The 22,333-nt window shown below is 34.9% G+C and overlaps 1 protein-coding gene and 1 pseudogene across 6 annotated transcripts in view; one reads left to right on the top strand and one right to left on the bottom strand.

Moving 5' to 3' along the window:
- The window catches only part of GTF2I (general transcription factor IIi), a gene marked incomplete at its 3' end in the record, with an annotated part of 95,946 nt that overhangs the window by 32,452 nt on the left and 41,161 nt on the right, over positions 1–22,333 (bottom strand). The window contains exons 10-14 of one of the 5 annotated variants that reach the window (XM_082670479.1): positions 14,472–14,531; positions 12,399–12,455; positions 10,439–10,501; positions 2,063–2,173; positions 878–943 (exon numbers count right to left, since the gene is read on the bottom strand). In XM_082670479.1, the coding sequence (XP_082526605.1) occupies positions 878–943; positions 2,063–2,173; positions 10,439–10,501; positions 12,399–12,455; positions 14,472–14,531 (357 nt within the window). Of the gene's footprint in view, positions 1–877; positions 944–2,062; positions 2,174–10,438; positions 10,502–12,393; positions 12,456–14,471; positions 14,532–22,333 lie in introns of those variants that run through there. The other 4 variants (XM_082670481.1, XM_082670480.1, XM_082670482.1 and 1 more) reach the window with 4 other exon arrangements.
- On the top strand, positions 2,214–7,001 carry LOC309832205 (elongin-C-like; annotated as a pseudogene). Its single transcript has 2 exons — positions 2,214–2,217; positions 6,647–7,001. The product of its transcript is annotated as an elongin-C-like (transcript).

Genomic DNA, 22,333 nt, shown 5'->3' with positions numbered 1-22,333 from the left:
GAAGCCTGCTCACCTAGAGCCCGTGCTCCGCAACAGGGGAGGCTGCCGCGGTGAGGGGCCAGCGCACCGCGGCGAGGAGTGGCCCCCCGCTTGCCGCAGCTAGGGAGAGCCTGCGCGCAGTGGTGAAGACCCAATGCAGCCAAAAGTAAAAATGGATAAAACAGATTTATAAAAAATAAAATTAAATTAAAAATTCACTTAGAGAAGCTCAGTAATGCAGGACAGTACTACAGACTTTCAAGTGACAATTCAGTGTACTATACAATTTCACAGCTTCGCCAGTCATTTGCAAAGAATTCTCCACATTTAAAAAACCCAACAAAACAGATATTTTTAAACAATTTTTGCTATTTCTAGGTGAGCATTTGATACCAGGTGATAATAAATCTTGTTTCTCTGATTACTATATAAAGGTAGCTATAGGACGGAATACTAAAATAAAAGGAAAAGAGAATTTGAGATCTAACAAACTCAGGTATCTATCGAGAGTAGGGAAAATAAGGGCATCTAGATGAATACAAGATTTAACACATCAGGTTTAATGAAGACTATTGCTTAAGAAAACACTTCAGTTAAATCTCCAAGATTCAAGATTTTGCAACAAATATATAAATAAACTCCCAAACACGCATGCTGGAAGTTTAACGGAAATATTAATTGATAATTAAAGAAAGGAAACTTCTAAAGCTTTGTTGTGATCTGGAAAGAAAATTTCTAATATTTGGACAGACACTATCCATTACCTTTCCAGCGACAGATAAGGAAGGAACGCACAAACACTGGTAGAATGGGACTTGCTCACATTAGATGAACAGTAATTCCATTGTTAAAAAGCTTACCGACAAAACCTTACAGGAATTTTTGAGTTTAGACTTACCATACTTTCTTTCAAACAACTCTTCAACTTGTTTACGCAGGTCAGTAATTCGAGCATTCCATTTCTCTGAAAATTGAGAGAAAGTTAAAACTCAATGATAAATCCCTGTTTGGAGGCACTAATAACGTTCTTAAGATGACCCAACATCTAACGACTTATTTTCTACATAACATATCCTGATTTTTAATAATCCACCTGTCTATATAATTTTACTGTTTTCCTAAGGACTTTATCTTTTTTTGCGGTTCTTATAATTGGTTCAATGAGAGATTGTAGGGTTGTTTAAAAATTATTTTCAGAACACTTCACACTGAGTACCTCTTTTTAAACTTATAAATTCCGAAAAGCAGGAGGGCAGAAAAGACCCGTCAATTAAACACCTCAAAGTGAGGCGAAAAAGAGAAAGGTCCCCAAGACTGTGCAGGAAACCTTCTAAAACATGTCTAAGTTGCACGGAAATAAGACTTTATATACAGTTGCAACTTATAATAGCATGCTAAAGAATATATATAAACTTACTATATATGTAACTTCAATTTATATTTAGTAATTATGACTAAGACAACTTAAAATATTAAAGTACTATTTAAAAAACGTATAAAGCTAAATGTTCTATTTATTCAAAATATGGATCACAAACACATCTTGCCACTAACATTTTACTTAGTCCCTTCAAAAGGATACCACTGTGGTTTGATTAGATTAGAGGCCAGCAGTTACACAAAGCAAGAAAAATTAATATAAAAATTGTATCTGAAATAAAGAAGTGATCCAAATCTCAGACAAATAACTGAATTACTAAGTCATTAACACTGATTTTTAAGTCTACCCTTTTTTTTTGGCCACATTACGGCTTGTGGGATCTTACTTCCCTGACCAGGGACGGAAGCTGGGCCCCAGCAGTGAAAGCATCGAGTCCTAATGACTGGACTGCCAGGAAATTCTCTTAAGTCTACCAATTCTAGTCAACAACAGAAGATACAATGTCTTATGCTTTGGTATACACAAACGTGTAAGCAGTGTCTTTAAGGTTACTTCAAACTGTCCATGGCTTTCCTCAGCTTAGATTATAAGGTAGTAATATATTTAAGGCATCCTCCCCAAAGAATGCTGTAACTCTTCAGTAACAGAAAAAGTTCGGAAGGAAAAAAAAGAAAAGAGGACCACATTTCACTGACAACTTACCAAAGTTGAACTCCCTCACTTTCCGTTTGCCGGCATTGGCAGGTTCTGTGACTGGCGGCTGGGGAGGTTCATTGCTCTTTGGTCTCTTGGTAGGTGGAGAATAATCATCATCTTGAAAAAAAAAACTATCATCACTGGAGGAACAGTCTAAATGAGTGAGTCTAAAAGCCACTGCCTGTAAAATTCTCAGCATTCAAAAGACGTGGGGGGATTTAAATGCGACTGGGACAGCAACCGCTATTTCTGTGTTGACATTTTCAGCGTATTTTTTCCCAGTTACATCTCCAGCTTTCCTACTCTTTTCGGAGGTGCTCAAGTGAATAACCCTCGTTTTCCTATGTCTTGCTCCTTTTTTTTCAGTTTGCTTAATTTGAATTAAGTCATACAAATTTCCCCTTCTCCTAACTCCTCTCAGACAGCTGTCTAGAATTATAGTGTATTTTAAGTCTTCCAAGAAAAAGGTTTTAATGGAGACAGCTACCAACAACTATACAAATATATAAGAAAATGGGGAGAAAATATATCTTGAATGGAAAAATATTTAAGCTTATACAAAATTCAAGCATACATAAAGGAGGTTGGATAACTGTATGTTAAAAACTTTTAACCAACAAAACTAAAAGCAGTAAGATTATATTATTTGTGAAACAGGTATTGTTGATTCATCCAATACAATACCCATGTATGGAGAAAATGAGCGATCATATATTTAATCACAGAATATAGGCTACCCAAGAGTTTGTAGTAAGAGTTCTTTGCGGCTGTGCCTGCAATTCAACTCTGCCGTGATACTTCAATACATCTGGTGCTAGAATAAAGGACACTGGATCAAGTAAGAAAAGCTATCGACTGTCATCTTCTTCTGGTCCCTGAAAATATCAGTTGGCACATTACTGAGATTTCTGCTCAAACACCATCTATAAATTATTGAAAATACCATTTTCAGATATCTATACTTTAAAAAAATGTGGGATGAAGAAGAAAATAATCACCGGGTTAAAGGCAACAGCAGTAACAAAAAGATACCATAAGATACACTAAGTTCCACTTTTCAGTATAATTTTCATTCTCATTTTATAGCTAAACAAACAAGACCAGAGAATGCTATATGACTTAATCATGTCATATGATAGACAGTGAAGCTGAGATGAAATTATGGGTATCATTCTTTCAGCTAAACAGGTTAACTCTCAAAAAACAATAAGAAATTCAAATTTAGCCTAATATACAATGATGCCTTGGACAGCAATGGATAACTTTTATATACTTTGTATGTTAATCAAGGGAAAATCTGACTAAAGCCTAAAATACTTAAATCTCATTCCTACATAGCATCAGAGAACACAGACATGGCTGCCCTTGTTCACTGACTTTGGGTTCTTCCTTTACAGACAAAGCCTGTGGATACCAAAATCCACGGATGCTCAAGTCACTTATATAAATTGGCATATGATTCACATACAACCTACGCACATCCTCCCTTACACTTTAAATCATCTCTAGATTACTTCTAATACCTAAGACAATGTAAGTGCTATGTAAATAGTTGTCTGGCACATGGCAAATTCAAGTTTTGCTTTTTAGAATTTTCTAAAAAACTCTTTCTGAATACCTTCCATCTGCAGTTGTTTAAAGCTTGCAGATACGGTGGGCCAACTGTAATGTCAACAGATATTCTGATTACCTAAAATCATTTACTGACTGACTATTCAAACCAATAAGAGAAAAAGGTATCAATGTCACTGATACCAGATAAAGTCATATTAGGACCCATTTATGTGCTGGGAAAGGGAATACTATTTCAGGAACAAGTTATCATATAAACAACTTACGACACTACAAAAACTTTCACGCGTTGAATTCCACTGTAGAAACCCATGTTCAAATCCAGAAAAAAAAAAAAAATTTGTAGTAAAAAACAATTTAAAAATGACAAACTACCAGTAAAATAAAACTTGACTATGTAACATGGGCTCATAATGAGTAAACTACTACAAGGATTAAAAATGGTCAAAAGATTCTTAAATAGGTTATTAAATAATTAGATTCACACCTAAGTAGATACATTTTGGAAAACGTATTAGGTATTTCTCTAACGTCTGGCTTTCAATTCTGAACACAGCTGACAAAACCCCCCCTTTCCAATTTCTAAATAGATTTTTAGACGCCTGAGAGTATTTTCAGGCTAATTTGCAAAGGGTAAAATGAAATATACTCATTTCACCTATGAATATTGTCAAAGCATTTTAAATGCTTAGTATTAATATTTCTTTACAAACATTAAGCAATGACATTTAAAACAAAAGTATTTTCCTTACAGGTTAATGCAGCCTAAATATCTCTATAGATTATCATTTAAAATTATTGCTAATTGAATTATATAACATGAAAACCAAAAGAGTATAAAATAAAATATAGCTTTAGGATGGTAATGAAAAGTCAGTGCTCTATTATATCCATCCCAATTGTAATCTGAACGGTTTGAAATTGAGGCCAAGGGGAAAGGGCAAGAGAGCTTTTCTTTAGTGTCCAAGACCTCATTTGTTCAATCAGATTAACATTTTAAAACAAAAGGATTTAATAGTCTAAATATATTTTATAAAAGTAACCTCATCGACCATAAATAGAAAAAAGACAAATCTAGGAGAGTGTTTTTTAACAAGATAACAAATGATTTAACAAAGACTGTAAACTATTAAAAAGTGATTATCACATTTTTCTCCAGTGACAAATAATGAAGTCAATCTATTAAATGTAAACAGATGAAATTAATCATGTGTGATGATAAAATACCACAACATACATTTTATTAAAAGACTAACCCATTTCATATATTTATTACCTGATTTTAGAGTGTTTTAATTCATACGAAACATAGAATTAGATCAAGAAGAGCTATGAACTCAACCACACCTTCTATTTTTTTTTCGACTCTTGCAGCAAAAAACTCTGATTTTGAAAAAGTATGAAAAACTGTTACTCTTGACCTCAAAATCTCTTTCACAAAGGATCCAAATTATTTCTCTGCAGCAGAAACCAGTCTGCCTCTAACAATCAGTCCAGCAGGCAGCACTGTTTTCTAACTATCATGGTGCTTCAACATTATAAACAACCACTTTTGTGTAAAAAGACACATATCTCTGGACACTTCCAATTTAAGCCCAAACTAAAAATATTTACATCATCAAAACTAAAAGCTTATAAAATGAATTTCAAGATATTTTAACATGCAAAAGCTGCGATTCAGTGAGGAATATGTGACAGCTATGCCTCAGTCTTAAAACCAAGCCTCTCGGGCTTCCCTGGTGGTGCAGTGGTTGAGAGTCCGCCTGCCGATGCAGGGGACACGGGTTCGTGACCCGGTCCGGGAGGATCCCACATGCCGTGGAGCGGCTGGGCCCGTGAGCCATGGCCGCTGAGCCTGCGTGTCGGGAGCCTGTGCTCCGCAACGGGAGAGGCCACAACAGTGAGAGGCCCGCGTACCGCAAAAAACCCCAAAAACAAACAAGCCTCCCACCCCTTGAAAAAGGGCAGTAACAGACCCTAACCCAAAATTACTATCTAAAAAAATCCTGTTTTCCTTTTTGCAACATACTTACAAATATGCCTATAGATAACACAGACCTCAGAGCTAAAATGTGTTACTAAACTCATCCAATTCTTGATGAACGCATTAATAGCATATAAAATTTTTTTCTGATACTCTTTTCAACATAATCAAATTGGTAATGTTTTATCAAATAATCTGACACCTATTCAAAGTAAAAGAAACAAATCAAAATAAACCAGGCACTCTTTCTCTTAATTAATTACCCCTACACATTTCAAATTAATAGATGGCATTTCCCACCCATGGACCCAGGTCCTAAATCCTCCAAAAGTCTAATTTTTACATAATAATTGGATGCTTACTAAGTGATTGTCAGCAACTATAAAGTTGAAAATACAAAGTATTCAAAAGATAACCTACCCAATTACATTGATTCTATGAACTCTCATGTGACATTTATAAGATAAGCATAATAAGTAAACAGTGACAAATAGCAAAGACGACTGCTCTATCTTCAGAAACGCCCAGAACTCAGTCACTCCTTACCCCTACCGTCACCATCCAGTTCTACAGCACCCCCCTCTCTGCCCTGGATGACTACAATAGCTTTGCTTCCACTATGGTCTGCTCTCAGTCTTTACAGCAGCCCTGTTTCTTCAAAAAGGAGGACAGAACTTATCACTTCTCTGTTCAAAACTCTCCAATGGACTTGCCCATCTCGTTCACACCTTAGCACCTAGTACAGCCCCCAGCACATACAAGGTGCCTGGCGTTTGTGGACTGATTAAATGAACATTTGAATAGTGTAGTCCTTAATTTTGTGCAGCAGCCAAGTTTTTATGAATGTCCTAAGCATAAATTTCATTAAAAAGGATACCATCAGAGGATGAAATCCAACTATTCAAACTCTAAAACAGTGTTATCCAAAGTGGCCCTGCCATAGGGCTGTGGTGGCGTGCGGGGACCCGGTGCGGTGACAGTGGTTGCTGCGGAGCTGATGAGAAACTACTAAAGTTCCTGTGGACGCAAAGCAGAATTTCATAAGAACATAGTGAATGGAGAAGAGAAAACCTACGGTGGCTGTGAGGGCCCTGATGCCACGCATGTAAAATTGATATCTTCGGGAGGTCACGAATTTACTGTAAAAAGAGAACATGCGCTAACATCAGGAACAATAAAAGCCATGTTGAGTGGCCCAGGTCAGTTTGCTGAGAACGAAACTAACGAAGTCAATTTTAGAAAGATCCCTTCATGTGTGCTATCAAAAGTATACATGTATTTTACCTACAAGGTTTGCTACACTGACAGCTCTATGGAGATTCCTGAATTCCAACTGCACCTGAAATTGCACTGGAACTGCTGATGGCTGCAAACTTCCTAGATTGTTAAATAAATTATTTTAAAAAACCCCAAAAAAGTATAGTCCATATACAGATGGTATTGTGAACTGCATTCCGGTGTGTAACTATTTATGTATATTTTTCAATTTATTTAAGAAAGAAAATTTTAAATTTCAAAAAGAGTCTTACTTATTAAGAAGACACAAAATTAACCTTTTTAATCTATTTAAAATCAACTTGAAGGGACTTCCGTGGTGGTCCAGTGGTAAAGAATCCGCCTTCCAATGCAGGGGACTCGGGCTCAATCCTTGGTCGGAGAACTAAGATCCCACATGCTGCGGGGCAACTTAAGCCCGCGTGCCGCAAACTACGGAGCCCACGTGCCACAACTAGAGAGAGAACACCCGCACACCACAACTAGAGATAAGCCCGCGCGCGCCACAACTAAGACCCGACACAGCCAAATAAATAAATATAAATAAATTAAATTTAAAAATCAATTTGAAGACAAATTAAGTTAAGGAACAATCAGGGGGTTAGGCCACAGCAGGATAAACATGTGTGAATGACTCAAGTTCGGGGGAAAATGCACTGAAAGTGAACTGCACTGTAAGGAGACCTCTTCTCAAGCAAAACACTTCCCGTTATTAGCACACCCATGACAGCCAGACCTCAAACAACTCTTAGGTAAGACTGTCTCTACACTTATCAAAGACATGCATGTGTCAGAGACCTGACAACAGTCTGATTTTACCCAGAAATGTAGTCATGATGTTTATGAAATTAAGGCACGCACAGCCATATTACTCCAAGGGGTATTTCCCAAACCTAAGTCACAAAAGTTATACATGTGCACCACTGTCTTCAATAACAAATTGATCATCACAAATGGAAGAGCACATCTCAGCTCAATAGACTATTTCCTGCAGTTTAACGTGTCTGCGTCGATCTCAATTAAACCCTTCGTAACGTCACATAATTGCAAATAAAGATATCAAGGTTAAAGTACTGTGGAAAATCTTACAAACTTACTTGATGACAAAGTTTCTTTTTTCTTTTCTATGAACTTTTTGGGAAATGCAGAAAGATACAATATGAGAAAACAAAAGTCACCCCCAGGCAAGCAGGATTATCTTATTTCCTTCCAAGCACAAGTATTTTCCTAAACAAAACTAACATAGTTCTCTAGATACACTTTTCCCTTTGAAGGTGACTTGTTCTTGAAAGGCAGGTTTTTTTTTTTTTTTTCCACTAAGCATATTACACTAGGGGTCTTTTTTCAGATTGCATATTTTTTTAAAAAAGCTACCATTTCAATGCCAATATATTTTTTCTAATATGAGAATGTATCAAAATTTAATTTTCTAACTATGGATATTTTCCTAGTTTCTAGGATTTTATAATCATCTTTCCAGAAAAAAATACAATATACTTATCAAAAAGATGTGCATGTGAGTTCTCATTTGACCTGCCTTGTTAGTATCACAGATTACATTTTACCTTCCTTTAATGTATGGATAACAATTAATTAGCAATTTAATTAGTTGGTATATAATAGTTTGTTCATAAACACATATCCCACAGAAAATGCTACCCTGAAAAGTAATTACGTTACACAGACCTGGTACTTCACTGGTCTTCTGAACATAAGGCAGCAGCCTAAATAGCAAAATTCTACTTGTTGACAAATTTGGATGATGTATCAAACTTCTGGTACTATGTCTCAGTTTAAAAGAAATGGATCTATCACTCCCTCCAAAGAGTTAAAACTGAAAAGATTGACACACATTTCAAGTTTATAAGCCATTTATTTCATAATTATCTTGACATCCCTTTAAAGGTCTTATACTATTAAAAACAAGTGTTTATTTTCTAAACAGTTCTAACATAGCCTTTATCTGTTTTAAGATTTGTTTTCAGATAAATCCATGTGGTTATCAGTCCTATTTAAAAGCTTTATGCTAATAATTTTAATCATCAATTTTTCTTATCTCTATAGGAAGGAAAAGGTTCTTAGTGTTCATAATATAATATTTATAGATTTTCTTCTCATAGTTGAGTTACAAATTAAAATGCAATTGAATTCAATTATTGTGGACTTCCCTAGCAGTCCAGCGGTTAAGACTGCAACAGGCTGGGGTTCGATCCCTGGTTGGGGAACTAAGATCCCACATGCCGCCCGGTGTGGACAAATTAGTTAATTACTTACTTACTTGACTAGAAACAATTCAAAACTGCTTTTAGGTTAGTAAAATTATGTTAGTGATAAAATATGTATCTTAAATTGAGATGTTAACACACAAAGTATGAGAAAATTTCTGATATTAGGTAAAAGCCACCAATCAACTTATAATTTAGAAGCAATGAAGACAAACACTTTGAATAGCTTGAAGTAGCCAAACACCATAAATAACCAAGTGGACACCAGTAGGAGACAGGTTATTTAAAAAAAAAAAAAAAAAGGAAAGACAAAGATAGCAAACCAAGAAAGGTTATGTAGCAGTTAAAAAAAATAATAATGATGAAGTACCAAGATGTAAAGTTATGGGGAAAAAAACTACGGAAAATGTGATATGTGTGTATTTTATTTGCTCATTATAATGCTGTATGCTGAAAACACCCATATATTTTCGCAAAACGAAATATGCATGGGTGTATATATACATCAAATTCTTTTTAGATGTATAAACAATAAAGTGACATCTACCACTGAGTCGAGGGTCACTGGAGTAGGGCGGGGGTTAACAGAGCTGTATTTTTACCTTAGAGAAACCTACTTTGAGGAAAAAGAACTTATAGAGGAATAGTGTGAGATAACTTCAAAGGAAAAAAAAATCAATACACATTTAATAATTATTAAATATAAAGCATGATACTGTTAATAATTAGCTGAATCTTTAAATAATTCAGGACAAACTGGCTCATCTGCATTCATGCATTATCTTTGAAGAAAAAACTACATTTGAAGCAACTTTAACTATATAGAGAGATTAGTTTCGAATATTTTTGTAGCTGCTGCTTCCAAAGTTTTGAAGGACAGATTATATGCCAGCCTCTAACTGCATTTTATGGGGGAAAACTATCAACACCTTCTCCTCCACTTCACTAAGGTAGACACAGGGGTTCCAGTACTAATTAAGTCTCTTGTATCACACCCAATAAACAGGTTATAAATCTGTTTTTGTGTGCATCCAGTCTGGTCATAGTTTTCGCTTTTTAAAAATTCTCTATTCCCAATGATAGAAAGTATATAGGTTGGCCCACTGCTCATTTTCACGGCTTACTTTTGTTGTCTAAAACTCCCAAAGCACTGGGTGTGCTGGTGGGACATGGGCTGCTTTGGTCACACATACACATATATGCTTCAGTTTTTTTTCACAAGTTTCCTTTAAAAATGAATGAAATGCATACTTAGCAATGTGAATGTGACAAATATTTTTATGACCAGAAGTAAACTTTTGGAATCAATGCTTTTAGATAACTAACCTTCAATAGTCACCTCAACTTCGGGGTCCTCACTTGTTTCTGAAGGGACATGTTGAGTAGAATCTTGAAAAAAATAAAATTCTAAAATGACATTCATTATAAAGCACTTTCTATTATGTTCCAACATTTTACTGATTTGATATTCCAAAAGCAGCCTACTATAAAATTTTACTGGCATTTTAATTCATCTCATATTTGTTAAGTTAAAATATCTGACCCTTTTCATTGTAAGTAGGGATAAAAGAAAATAAAAAGTAGAGAAACTCTGGAAAACTATTAGATAATACCAAATTACCTGCATTAATGGACTCAAAAAACTTTTATTTTTAGAGGAATAAAATTATAATGAAGTCACAATTATTTTCCTGCTGTAACTAGAAGACAGTAGGATAAAAACAAAGGTTTTATTATTCTTTTTAAACTATTTCTCCTCTCCTTTCAGCAATCCTAGGAGTGGCTTATAATGTTAAATAAAACCACAATCAAATTTTTTGCAATGGGGACCTTCATATCAAAACAGTGACTATAACAAATGCACACAGGACTGTATCACCTAACTTTATATGCAACATACTTTACAAAATTGAATATTTGTGTTACTACACAAAACAAATGTACATCAGAATGTTAGTGCTGGAAGCTCAGCTAGAGAGTATCTTCATCAACTCTCTTTTCATTTTGCAAAGGTTGAGAGATTAATTGATTTGCCAAAGATTATGTTTACTTGTTAGTAAAGGAATAAAGAACAGAACCGAACTTCAATTCGACTCTATTAACACTGCAATATGACAATAAAAATTTCCTCAAAAATAAAGTAGTTCAAAGCCTAATATCTAATTCACATTGCCCAATGAACCCCAGTACAATTTGTCTTGTATACAGGTATCTCCTTGCTATAAATACTGCCTATCCAAAACAGAGGATTTTGTTACAGAGGAAATATCTAATTACCTATACACAGTAAAAGAAAACAAAAAAATTTCATCCACACCATCGTCTATTAAAAAAACTCAACAAGAAATTTAAAATATTATTTAAAATGAGCATTTTAATACTTCTGCAAGAAATGTATTCCAATTAGAATACTCTAATTCTACAACTGAATTCGGAAAGATCAGTCAACTTTCCAGGGACCTTCAGAACTCCCTCCACTCGAAGAAAGTAAACGATCAAATTACTGATTTTAAAAAAATAAAACAAAAAAGCAAATATAAGGAATAAAAAGGTACAGAATAGAGTTCCTTTTTATTCTTAAAAAAATAAGGCTTGACACAACCAGTTTATGTGAGAAATAATAATTCTAAAACAATGTCCAGTTACCTTAACCAGTTATTTTCCTTGGAAGAAATCTACAAAAATTCTTTTGGAACTATCTAAACGGCTTAGCAACAGGAAGCCATTCTGCATGGTAACCGTTTAACTCAAGATTCCAATAACTAAAAAAGCTGTACCATAGTTGAATATCCATTCAATCCTACAATCAAAGGAGGATGGCTGGCTAAGAGACAAGCAGTCCACGGAGTGGCTGTGGATATAAAAATGAGCCGAGAGGAGATCTTTCTTTCATTAATCGTATGGAGAATACATTACCCTACTTAAAAAAATGGTACTAATAGTATGTTTTAAAATGAAATATGAACAGAGCCAGTAATAATTTTAATTCTAACTATTAAAACCATTCTTTCAAAATATGGCAAAAAATGACCAAGAAAAAATGGGCAGCATTTTGCATCACGAAGAGTTGTACTTACCACTTAAGTTTTCCTCCCCATATGCTCTATTATTCAGTATAGTAAAAGAGGTATATTAAATATCATCTTAGGACTAAAAAAACAACCTGTTGGCTAAGAAGGCATACCATAACAATCATCATTTCATTTCCAAATAAGGTGTTTTAAGGATAATATTCTCTATAGTACAGAACAACAAATACAGCAAAGTAATAATCCCTTTATCTAACCTTCTGCTGGTACTTCCATTTCTGTTCCTTCATTGCCCTCTGAAGAATGATGGCTTCCTAAAAAGAAAATATACCACATATAATAAACCAATAAAGACTGATATTGGAAGAAGAGATACTAGGTAACAATGCAAATAATAACATGAATACAAACTGATTCCTTAACTCCTTAGCAGTTAATACAAACAATGTTATCTAATTCAGAAAAACATGTAACACTTCTGTATGAAAGCTCAAAAAATTATTTTAAAACGTAAATATATAGATTAAACCGAAGTAGGTTTGGGGATTTACTATTAGTTACTGGAACTACACAATATAATTACTGATAGATGTTAGAATTTGAGAAGTAGAATAGTATGTTTCAAAGTGCCATGCTCATCTGTCAATGACACACACACAAAAACACACACCAGAGTAAATTTCTTCTTTGCTCATAGACTCTATCAAGGCTAGATAAACAAGTTCAGGTTGGGCTGTGAAATGTTTCCTGCTTTCCATTTTTACTATGGTGGAAGCTATGGAAACTCAATCCCCATTATTTAATCAAAGTTGCACTTAAAGGAAACTCATAAGTTAAAACTTAAGATACTACCTTTAGTCTCAAAAGCATTTTAATTCAGGTAATATAATCTGCCTGCTTCTAAAAACTGGAACATAAAGCAATGTATCAGGTTAGGCAGTCAAAAGGTAAACAGGCTCATCCTACCAGAGAAGAAGCTTTACTCATAAATAGGAAAGAAGTAATCTAAAACCCAAGAGAGCCAATTAGGACAAGTGCCCAAACTGCCCCAGAATATTTATCCTGTCCTTAAATGTCTGAGCTACTAACATAGAAAAGATTGAAAATCACTGCATTCGTGTATAAATAAAAATATATTACCTATAAGGAAGAATAAAGCACAAAGCGGGAGGGGAAGCAAAATCAGGTCTATTTTGTCATCCATTGGTAACTAATTAAAGAAAGGTACAATTCCCAGACACAGGTTTCAAATACACTTTATCTTGATTTTTAAAGAGCACTGACTACAAACACTGTCCCTCAGTGCCTAGCACCTCTGAATTTAAAGTGCCATGCAAAGACAAAATGTTTTTGGTTTTCAATGTCTAACTTTATGCTGCTATAATTATCTTGGGATTCTTTTCCACTTATTTCATGTTCTGAAAACTCACCTGAGCTCAAAACACTAGATAAATCTATAAATCTGTAGCCATGAATTATTTCTTTATTTAACTTCTTAAATACACTTTATCAACACACAGTCCCCACCCCCCAATTAAACGTTAACATTTGAATTTATGGAGCATTGGGTTCTTTGACTATAATGCCAAAGAAACAAAAATGTGAGGTCAAAACAATGAGAGATAACGGAGAAGAGGCCAGTACTTAAAAAGGCAAGATTGGGTAAGAATAAGAAAAATTAAGGTGATTGTCCCACCCGGTCAGAATATTACAAGAGTATTATGTAAACAATGATTCTACGTGTACTTTTTGTTCTTTAAAAATCTGAAATAAGCAATTACATTTATATTAAAAGTATAGCTAAATAAAATAAATCTTATGAGCTAAAAGCCAGAATAGACAGAAGTAAAGTAAAAGCCATCACAAACAGCCTATGATCATCAAGTTAGGGAACACTACACAGAAATTCCCAAAGAGGTATTCAATCAATAAACTTAGGGATTTACAAATGATATCTTACAACCTTTCTAAAAACTAAGTATCAACATGACCTTATTGATATTTACATTACTAACTATGCAATATAAGCCTTATTTCTGACTATTCTGATATAAGGTATAAATGTGTACTTTACCTTAAATATGAAAGTGTGTCATGTACCCATTTCGAGATTCATTACTAGATTCACAAAAGGGAAAATTGGTTTTGAAAAATTGTTGCTTGTGAAGTTCATTTATATGTTTAAAAAAAAAAAGGCCAATACATTTCTTTTTCCTTTTCCATTTAGAAAAGTAATAATACAGATATAAATACTAAAACACAGTCTGTCCAATATAAAGAAACATTAAATAAGAACAGTATGTGGGAAAATGGAAGTGAAAAAGTTATACCTTGCAAAGACTTCGAAAGGGGGAGTTTGTCATCAACATCATCAGTTTCAGAAGGGCCTGCTTTGGGATACAAAGATAATACTTCAAAAGTAATCCCAAAAATGTATTTTGGGTCACTTCAGCAAACAAATTTGGGCGAGAGATATGGAATAATACAGCCTTTTCATGAACAAAAAAGGCAAAAAAAAAAAGAAAAGAAAAGAAAAAAAAAGACTGACAAAATGAATGGTGTCAATTTATGGTCTTAGTGAATGGAAAAGGTGTATTCAGATAAACTCATATATAGACAGTCAAAAGAAATTTTGAAAATGACTAACTCGACATGAATTGAATGGGAACAATATGTCTAAAATGGTGGATATGGGTAATGTTCATGACAGCAAACTGCAACTTTTACTTCATACAGATTATAAGGGCAGATATATCTTACAAGGTGCATTTGTTTCTTCCTTACCAAATATTTGGCTTAATATTTTGTCATACTAAACAAAAATGCAGAATCAAATTGTTACATCTTCCTCAGAACCTCTAAAATAACGCAATTAACCTATCAATAAGCTTGAATCTCCACTGAAATAGAAACATGACAATTAATTCAGAATCCTCCCTTCCTGAAGATCCATAAACGCTTTTTAATAACTTAACGTGGTTTTTCCGAATTATTAACATACAACGTATTTTGTTGTTAATTAAACCTTCACAGAATACTATAGATTTTGACAACACACCTGCATGTATTATGCTTTTAGTGAAAGTAATAGATTTAAAAGAGAACAAAACATTGTGTTTTCAATGACTACTTATCATAAACATGTCCTTGCATTAATATGAATACAAACCACTTCACTACCTCTGAATATTTTTTGGAAAATAAGACTTTTGAAAAGCTTTGCAAATGCATGACGGATTTCACGAAGAGGCACAAAACTACACATTATAAATAAAGGACACAGCATAGAAGAAAACAATTTCATAGAAAATAGAAAAATTATTTGTATTTGGAATCTCAACTAAGAGCAAGATGATAAATGAAAGACACCTGAATTCAAATGCCAGATTCACTGCCTCCTAGTCATGTGATCCTGGGTAAAAATATACAGAAGAAATAAATTAAATGATAGCTAATGTACTAACTGACTTCTAAATACTGCTTTAGCTGCTTTTCCACAAGTCTAGCTATGTATCATTATCGATATTGTTCTGTTCTAAATTATTTTAATTAGGTCCTCTTTAAGTCAACAAAAGTGTATTTCTTAGGATTCCCACTGTATAGAATTTCTATTTTAAATAACATGCTTATTATTGACTTCTAAGTTAACTAATTACATTATATTCGGGGAATTCTTTAAGGCTACCTGTGAACAACTATAAAGTCAACTTTTGTAAAAGATCCATGTTTTGTAAATAAACATTTATTTGCTGGGTAAAGAGTTCTGGATGTACAACAACTAGCTTATGTTTGTAAATTTCAGAGTTCAAATACTCTATTTACCATTTATAAGCATTCATCATTTGTTAAAATCTCCCACATGACTCCATTTACAAATTTATCAATTGTATCAAATTATATCAATTCTTTATTTAGATTTTTGAGGCTACATTGTTAGGTATATACAAATTAATGATTATCCTATTAACTTAATGACTTATTAGTATATAAATTATATAGTCTTACTCTTCATATTTGTTATCTTTTTCTTTTTTGGCCTCAAATTAATATTACTAAACTTGGTTTCTTTTGGTTAATATTTGCCCAGCATACCTTCACATATCACTATACTACCACATTATGTTGTTTACTTTTAACCATACATGTTATAATAGCAAATGACTTGGACTCTGTCGTAAGATCAGCAGCACACTTCACCCGCACAACTCCGGGAGTGTCTAACAGTCACTGCAGACAAATCATTTTCCCAACGCTCACATCTGAGAACATCTTAGAGGAAAACTGACAGGTACACAGAGATGTGTCCAAGCCTATTTTGGAATACCGAAAGTTTTGGAAGAAAACATAAATGATTTTAAGTGCGAGAATGGACACATGAACTTCAGCATAATCACACAGGTAACTGTCGCAATGATAGTACTAAATTTGTACGTGACAAAAATAGGTCAATCTCAAAAACTTGTACTGAATGACATACAAGAACATATACAAAACACATATACAGTATGATACCATTTGAGTCACGCTTAAAAACAGAAAATGTAACACATAAAATGTAGGTGCCTGGATACACATACAAAGATATTTCCGTGGGAATGTATATGCATTTAAAATATAAAATCGTTATCAGGAAGGACAACCCTCAATTTCAAGAAAATGGTTAACTCAGGAGGAACAGAGAAAAAACTGGGAATTGGAAGGGCCTAAAGAAGGGTGTCAATAACATAGTTAACATGTTATATCATGTAAGATTCAGTAAACATGGACAGATGTATATTATGTTTGTGGGTTTTAAACATTTCAAAAAAGCATTTTAGAAATACAGCCAGCCATCTGTATCCCTGCATTCAGCATCTGAAGATTCAACCAACCATGGATCAAAAATATTGGGAACAAAAAATCCCAGAAAGTTCCAAAATGCAAAATTTGAATTTGCAGCATGCTGGCAACTATTTAGCATTTACATTGTATCAGGTATTTAAGTTATCTAGAGATGATTTAAATAAAGTATAGGGGTGGGCGTTTGTAGGTTATATTCAAATACTACACCGTTTTATATAAGGGACTTGATCATCTGTGGGTTTTGATACTGGGGGGGTGGCCCTGGAACCAATCCCCCTGTGGATACCAAAGGATGACTGTACAATACAGCAATGCAAATAATGGACCTACAAGTACACCCAACAAAATGTCTCACAAATTACATGTTTACAGAAGAAGCCTGATACATGCTGACGGATTCTATTTATATGAACTACAAAAACAAACAAAACTAACCTAGGTTATTACAAATCAGGACAACGGTCTGCACTGGAAAGAGGCTGCCAGGAAAGGAGTCCAAGGGAAAAGGAGCTTCTAGCATAGTGATCCCTAACAACAGATCTTCAGAATGCATGAAGCAAAGTGAAAGAACTGGAAGGAGAAATAGACAGAGGCAGTTGGAGATTTCAATACTTTTGTAGTGGATAGAAGTAAAGAGAAATGCCAGTGCAGATATAGCAGGCCTGAATGACCATCAAACAACCTTAACAAAGCTGAAATAACTGAAATTATACAAAGAATGTTCTCCAACCATAATGGAAATAAACTAAAAATCAGTAACAAAGCTACCTGACAAGTCCACAGGTATGTGGAGATTAAGACTACACTTCTACAGGGAATTCCCAGGCTGTCCAGTGGTTAGGGCTCTGCACTTTCACTGCCGAGGGCCTGGGTTCGATCCCTGGACAGGGAACTAGGATCCCACAAGCCATGCAGTGCTGCCAAAAAAAAAAGAAAAGAAAAGAAAAGAAAAGACTACACTTCTATGTAAACCAGAGGACAAAGGGGAAATTAGAAAATGTTTTGAAATGAATGAAAATAACCAAAGTTTATAGGGTGCAGTTAACTAATGCTTAAGAGGGAAGTTTACGGCATTAAGTACTTATATTGGAAAATATTTCAATGATTTAAGCTCCCATCTTAAGAAACATAAAATAAAACCAAATTAAAATTAAAGCAACCAAAAAGAAAGAAAGAAAGAAACATAAGAGCAAAAAATCACTGAAATTTTGTAAAAGCTAGATCTTTGAGGAAGAAAGAAAAAAATTGAGAAAGTTCTAGAGCAAGAGCAATGGTTCTCCACTGGAAGTGATACTGTCCCCAAGGGACATATGGCAACGTCTGGAGACATTGTGGATTGTTACAACTAGGGAGATGCTACTGGTATACATCTAGCAGGAAGAGGCCAGGGAGGATACTAAACATCCTACAATGCAGACCATAAGACAGATACTGACAACAATGAATTGTTTGATCAAAATGTCAACATTGCCAAGTTTTACGACAAAGCCCTGAGTGAGCTAGAATGACCAATAAGAAACAAACAAAAAGACACAAATCACTATAATTAAATTACTACAGACCCTGCAAATGTTAAAATTTTAAAAAAGAAAGAAAACTTAAGACAAAGTAGACAAATTCCTTAAAAGACACAAACTGCCGACTCTTAAGAAGAAATCTGTAACCCGAGCAGACCTACAATGATTAAAAGAAATTTTAAAATTAAAAAATGGAGCAAATTTTTAAACTTTCCATTAGAGAAACCTCAAGGTTCAGGTGGATTCATTGGCAAATTTTACCAAAAATATACAGAAATGGAATAATATCAATTCTACAAAAAAATTCTTCAAATATATCATTTCCCAATTCACTTAGGCCAGTATTACCAAAACCAAATAAGGACATTTACAAGAAAAGAAACTTCTAACTAGTATCTCCTAAGAACATTTGAAAATGTTCTTAAGAGATATTAGTCAGAACCAACATTTGAAAATTAATGTTGATGACCATTTTAACAGACTAAACGAGAAAAATGATGTAATCATCTCCAGAGATACAGAAAAGACCTTTCACAAAATTCAACAACCAATCACCATAAAAGCTCTTTACAAACTCTGAACTGAAGAAAATTTCTTCAATCTGATGAAGGGCAACTACAAAAAGCCTACAGCTTTCACAGAGAAAAGATTTCCTTCTACAACTGCAAACAAGGTAAGGATGCCTACTCTCACTACTATTCAACGTAACACTGGAATGTTGAAGAGCTGGTGCAATTAACACAAGAAAATGAAAGGGAAGAAATAATACTGTCTACTTACAAAATCCCAAAGATTTTTTTCCCAAATAGTTGCTATACTAATAAATGAATTTTAACTAGGTCACAAGATACAAGGTCCGTATGTAAAAGCCAACTGTAGTTCTACATATTAGCAATAAAGTTGGAAACTGAAACTGTAAAAGAACAGTACACCATTTACAATAACACTGAAAAACATTAAATACTTAGATATAAATCTTACAAAATATGTACAAGACCTGTATGCTGAAAACAAAGCACTGATGAAAGGAATCAAGAAAGAACTAAATAGATAAGATACATATATCATGCTCATGAATCAGAAGATTCAATATTAAGATATTCAACCTAAATTAGTCTATAGATTCAGCACAATCTCCATCAAAATCCCCACGGTGGTGGTGTGGGGGGAAGGCGGAAGGACTTCCCTGGTGGTCCAGTGGTTAAGACTTCGCCTTCCAATGCAGGGGGTGCAGGTTTGATCCCTGGTTGGGGAGGTAAGAAGATCCCACATGCCTCCGGCCAAAAAAACAAAACATAAAACTGAAGCAATATTATAACAAATTCAGTAAAGACTTTAAAAATGGTCCACATCAAAAAAAATAAAAATAAAAATCTTGGGCTTCCCTGGGGGCGCAGTGGTTAAGAATCCGCCTGCCTTGCATTGGCAAGGGACACAGGTTTGAGCCCGGGTCCGGGAAGATTCCACATGCCGTGGAGCAACTAAGCCCATGTGCCACAACTACTGAAGCCTGCGTGCCTAGAGCCCATGCTCCACAACAAGAGAAGCCACCGCAGTGAGAAGCCCACGCACTGCAACAAAGAGTAGCCCTGCTTGCCGCAACTAGAGAAGCCCGCGCGCAGCAACGAAGACCCAACTCAGCCAAAAATAAAATAATTAAAAAAAAAAAACTCTTAAAAAAAAAGAAGCCGGGCTTCCCTGGTGGCTCAGTGGTTGAGAGTCTGCCTGCCGATGCAGGGGACATGGGTTCGTGTCCCGGTCCGAGAAGATCCCACATGCCAAGGAGCGGCTAGGCCCGTGAGCCATGGGCGCTGAGCCTGCGCGTCCGGAGCCTGTGTTCCGCGACGGGAGAGGCCACAACAGTGAGGCCCACGTACCGAAAAAAAAAAAGTCCCCACAGGGCTTTTTGAACAAATCAATAAGCTGATTTTAAAAATTTATATGAAAAGGAAAAGGAGCTAAAATAGGCAAAATAATGTTGAAAAAGAAGGATAATTTTGGTGGACTCTCACAATCTGATTTTAAGACTTATTATATAAACTATAGTCCTCAAGACAATGTAATTTTGGAAAAAGATAGAAACAGATCAATGTAACAGAATATTCTCGAGAAAACTGACAGAGATGTAAAGGTAATAAAATAGAAAAAAAACAGTCGTTGGGCTTCCCTGGTGGCGCAGTGGTTAAGAATCTGCCTGCCAATGCAGGGGCCGCGGGTTTGAGCCCTGGTCCAAGAAGATCCCACATGCCGCAGAGCAACTAAGCCTGTGCACCACAACTACTGAGCCTGTGCGCCACAACTACTGAGCCTATGCTCTAGAGCCTGCAAGCCACAACTACTGAAACCTGTGCACCACAACTACTGAAGCCCACGTGCCTAGAGCCCGTGCTCTGCAACAAAGAGAAGCCACCCCAATGAGAAGCCTGCAGACCGCAACGAAGAGTAGCCCTCACTCGCCACAACTAGAGAAAGCCTGCCAACGCAGCCAAAAATAAATTAAACAAAACAAAACAAAAAAAAGAACAGTCATTTCAACAAAAGGTACTGGAAAAACTGGATATCTGTATGCCTTAAGTTTGAACATGGTATTCTGCACACTATAAAAAATTAGGTCTAAACCAATCACAGACCTAAATGTAAAACTATGAAAACTTTTATATGACACAGAAGAAAATCTCTGTGACACTGGGTCAGACCAAGATTTCTTAGCTATGATACTTAAGCACAACTCATATAAGGGGAAAAAAAAAAAAAAAAGCACTAAGTTGGACACCATCAAATTAACCTATTTGCAAATCACATCACAAAGGACTTTTATTCAGAATATACAAAGAATTGCCAAAGCTTAATTATTAAGAGAAGTACCCAAACTGCATGGACTGTATCTCTCAGCCTAGATGAAAAACTAATAGTCTGGCTCCCACCTTCTTCAGCTGCGCTTAAAATATTATCATTTCAGCAATCTTTTCCTCTATAAACATCTGATTTCCACTCATTACTTAAATCACTCACACTCCCTATTTCAAAGGGGGGAAAAAAAAGCTTCTATAATCCTGCCTAGTAACAGCGAAGTTAAAAAAGGCAATACCAAAGATAAAGGCAGACATTTTATTTTAAAAATTAAATATAATGTGCTAAAAAGATTTTATTAAACAATATTTATTAAATATGTTAGTAAGGTACCAACAACTGCTATAAAGGCTAAATATTTCCCAAATTTTTAACTTTTTAATTAAAAATCCTCAGAATTAACCCAACCTTTTAGCCATGTGATTACTAACATCACAAGCAATAAAATATTCAAATCTGACAGATAAAAATTATGAAATTCAAATATCTGTATACAGATATTCACATGATTACAAACAGAACAAATTTATTCATAACTTTTTTATAATACTCCAGAACTGATAAAGCCTTATCTTTTTAAATGAACTAAACCTATTAAGCAAAGGCAAATTAAAACCAAAAAGAGGTATCATAAGACATCCACTGAAGTGGCTAAAAATAGTAATGCGGACCATACAAGTGCTGGTAAGGATGTGGAGCCACTAGAACTATTGTCCCCGCTTATGGAAATGTACAATAGTAAAAGCACAGTGGAGAACAGCTTAAATACCTACCATATATCTCAGCTATTCCAGTTCTAGGGATCTACTCAAGAGAAATGAAGGCGTATTTCCAAACAAATGTTTCAGCACCTTTACTTTTAATAGCCCCAAACTGGAAACAACCAAAATGTCCATCAATAGACAGAGGGATAAACAAATTGTGGTACAGCCGAGCAATGGAATAACAGCAATAAAATGGAATTAGCCGTCGATAAATGCCAC

Source organism: Grampus griseus (genome assembly GCF_964374135.1).
Source record: "Grampus griseus genome assembly, chromosome: 14".
NCBI classification, from domain to species: Eukaryota; Metazoa; Chordata; class Mammalia; order Artiodactyla; family Delphinidae; genus Grampus; species Grampus griseus.
This window is presented reverse-complemented; position numbering and strand designations above follow the sequence as displayed.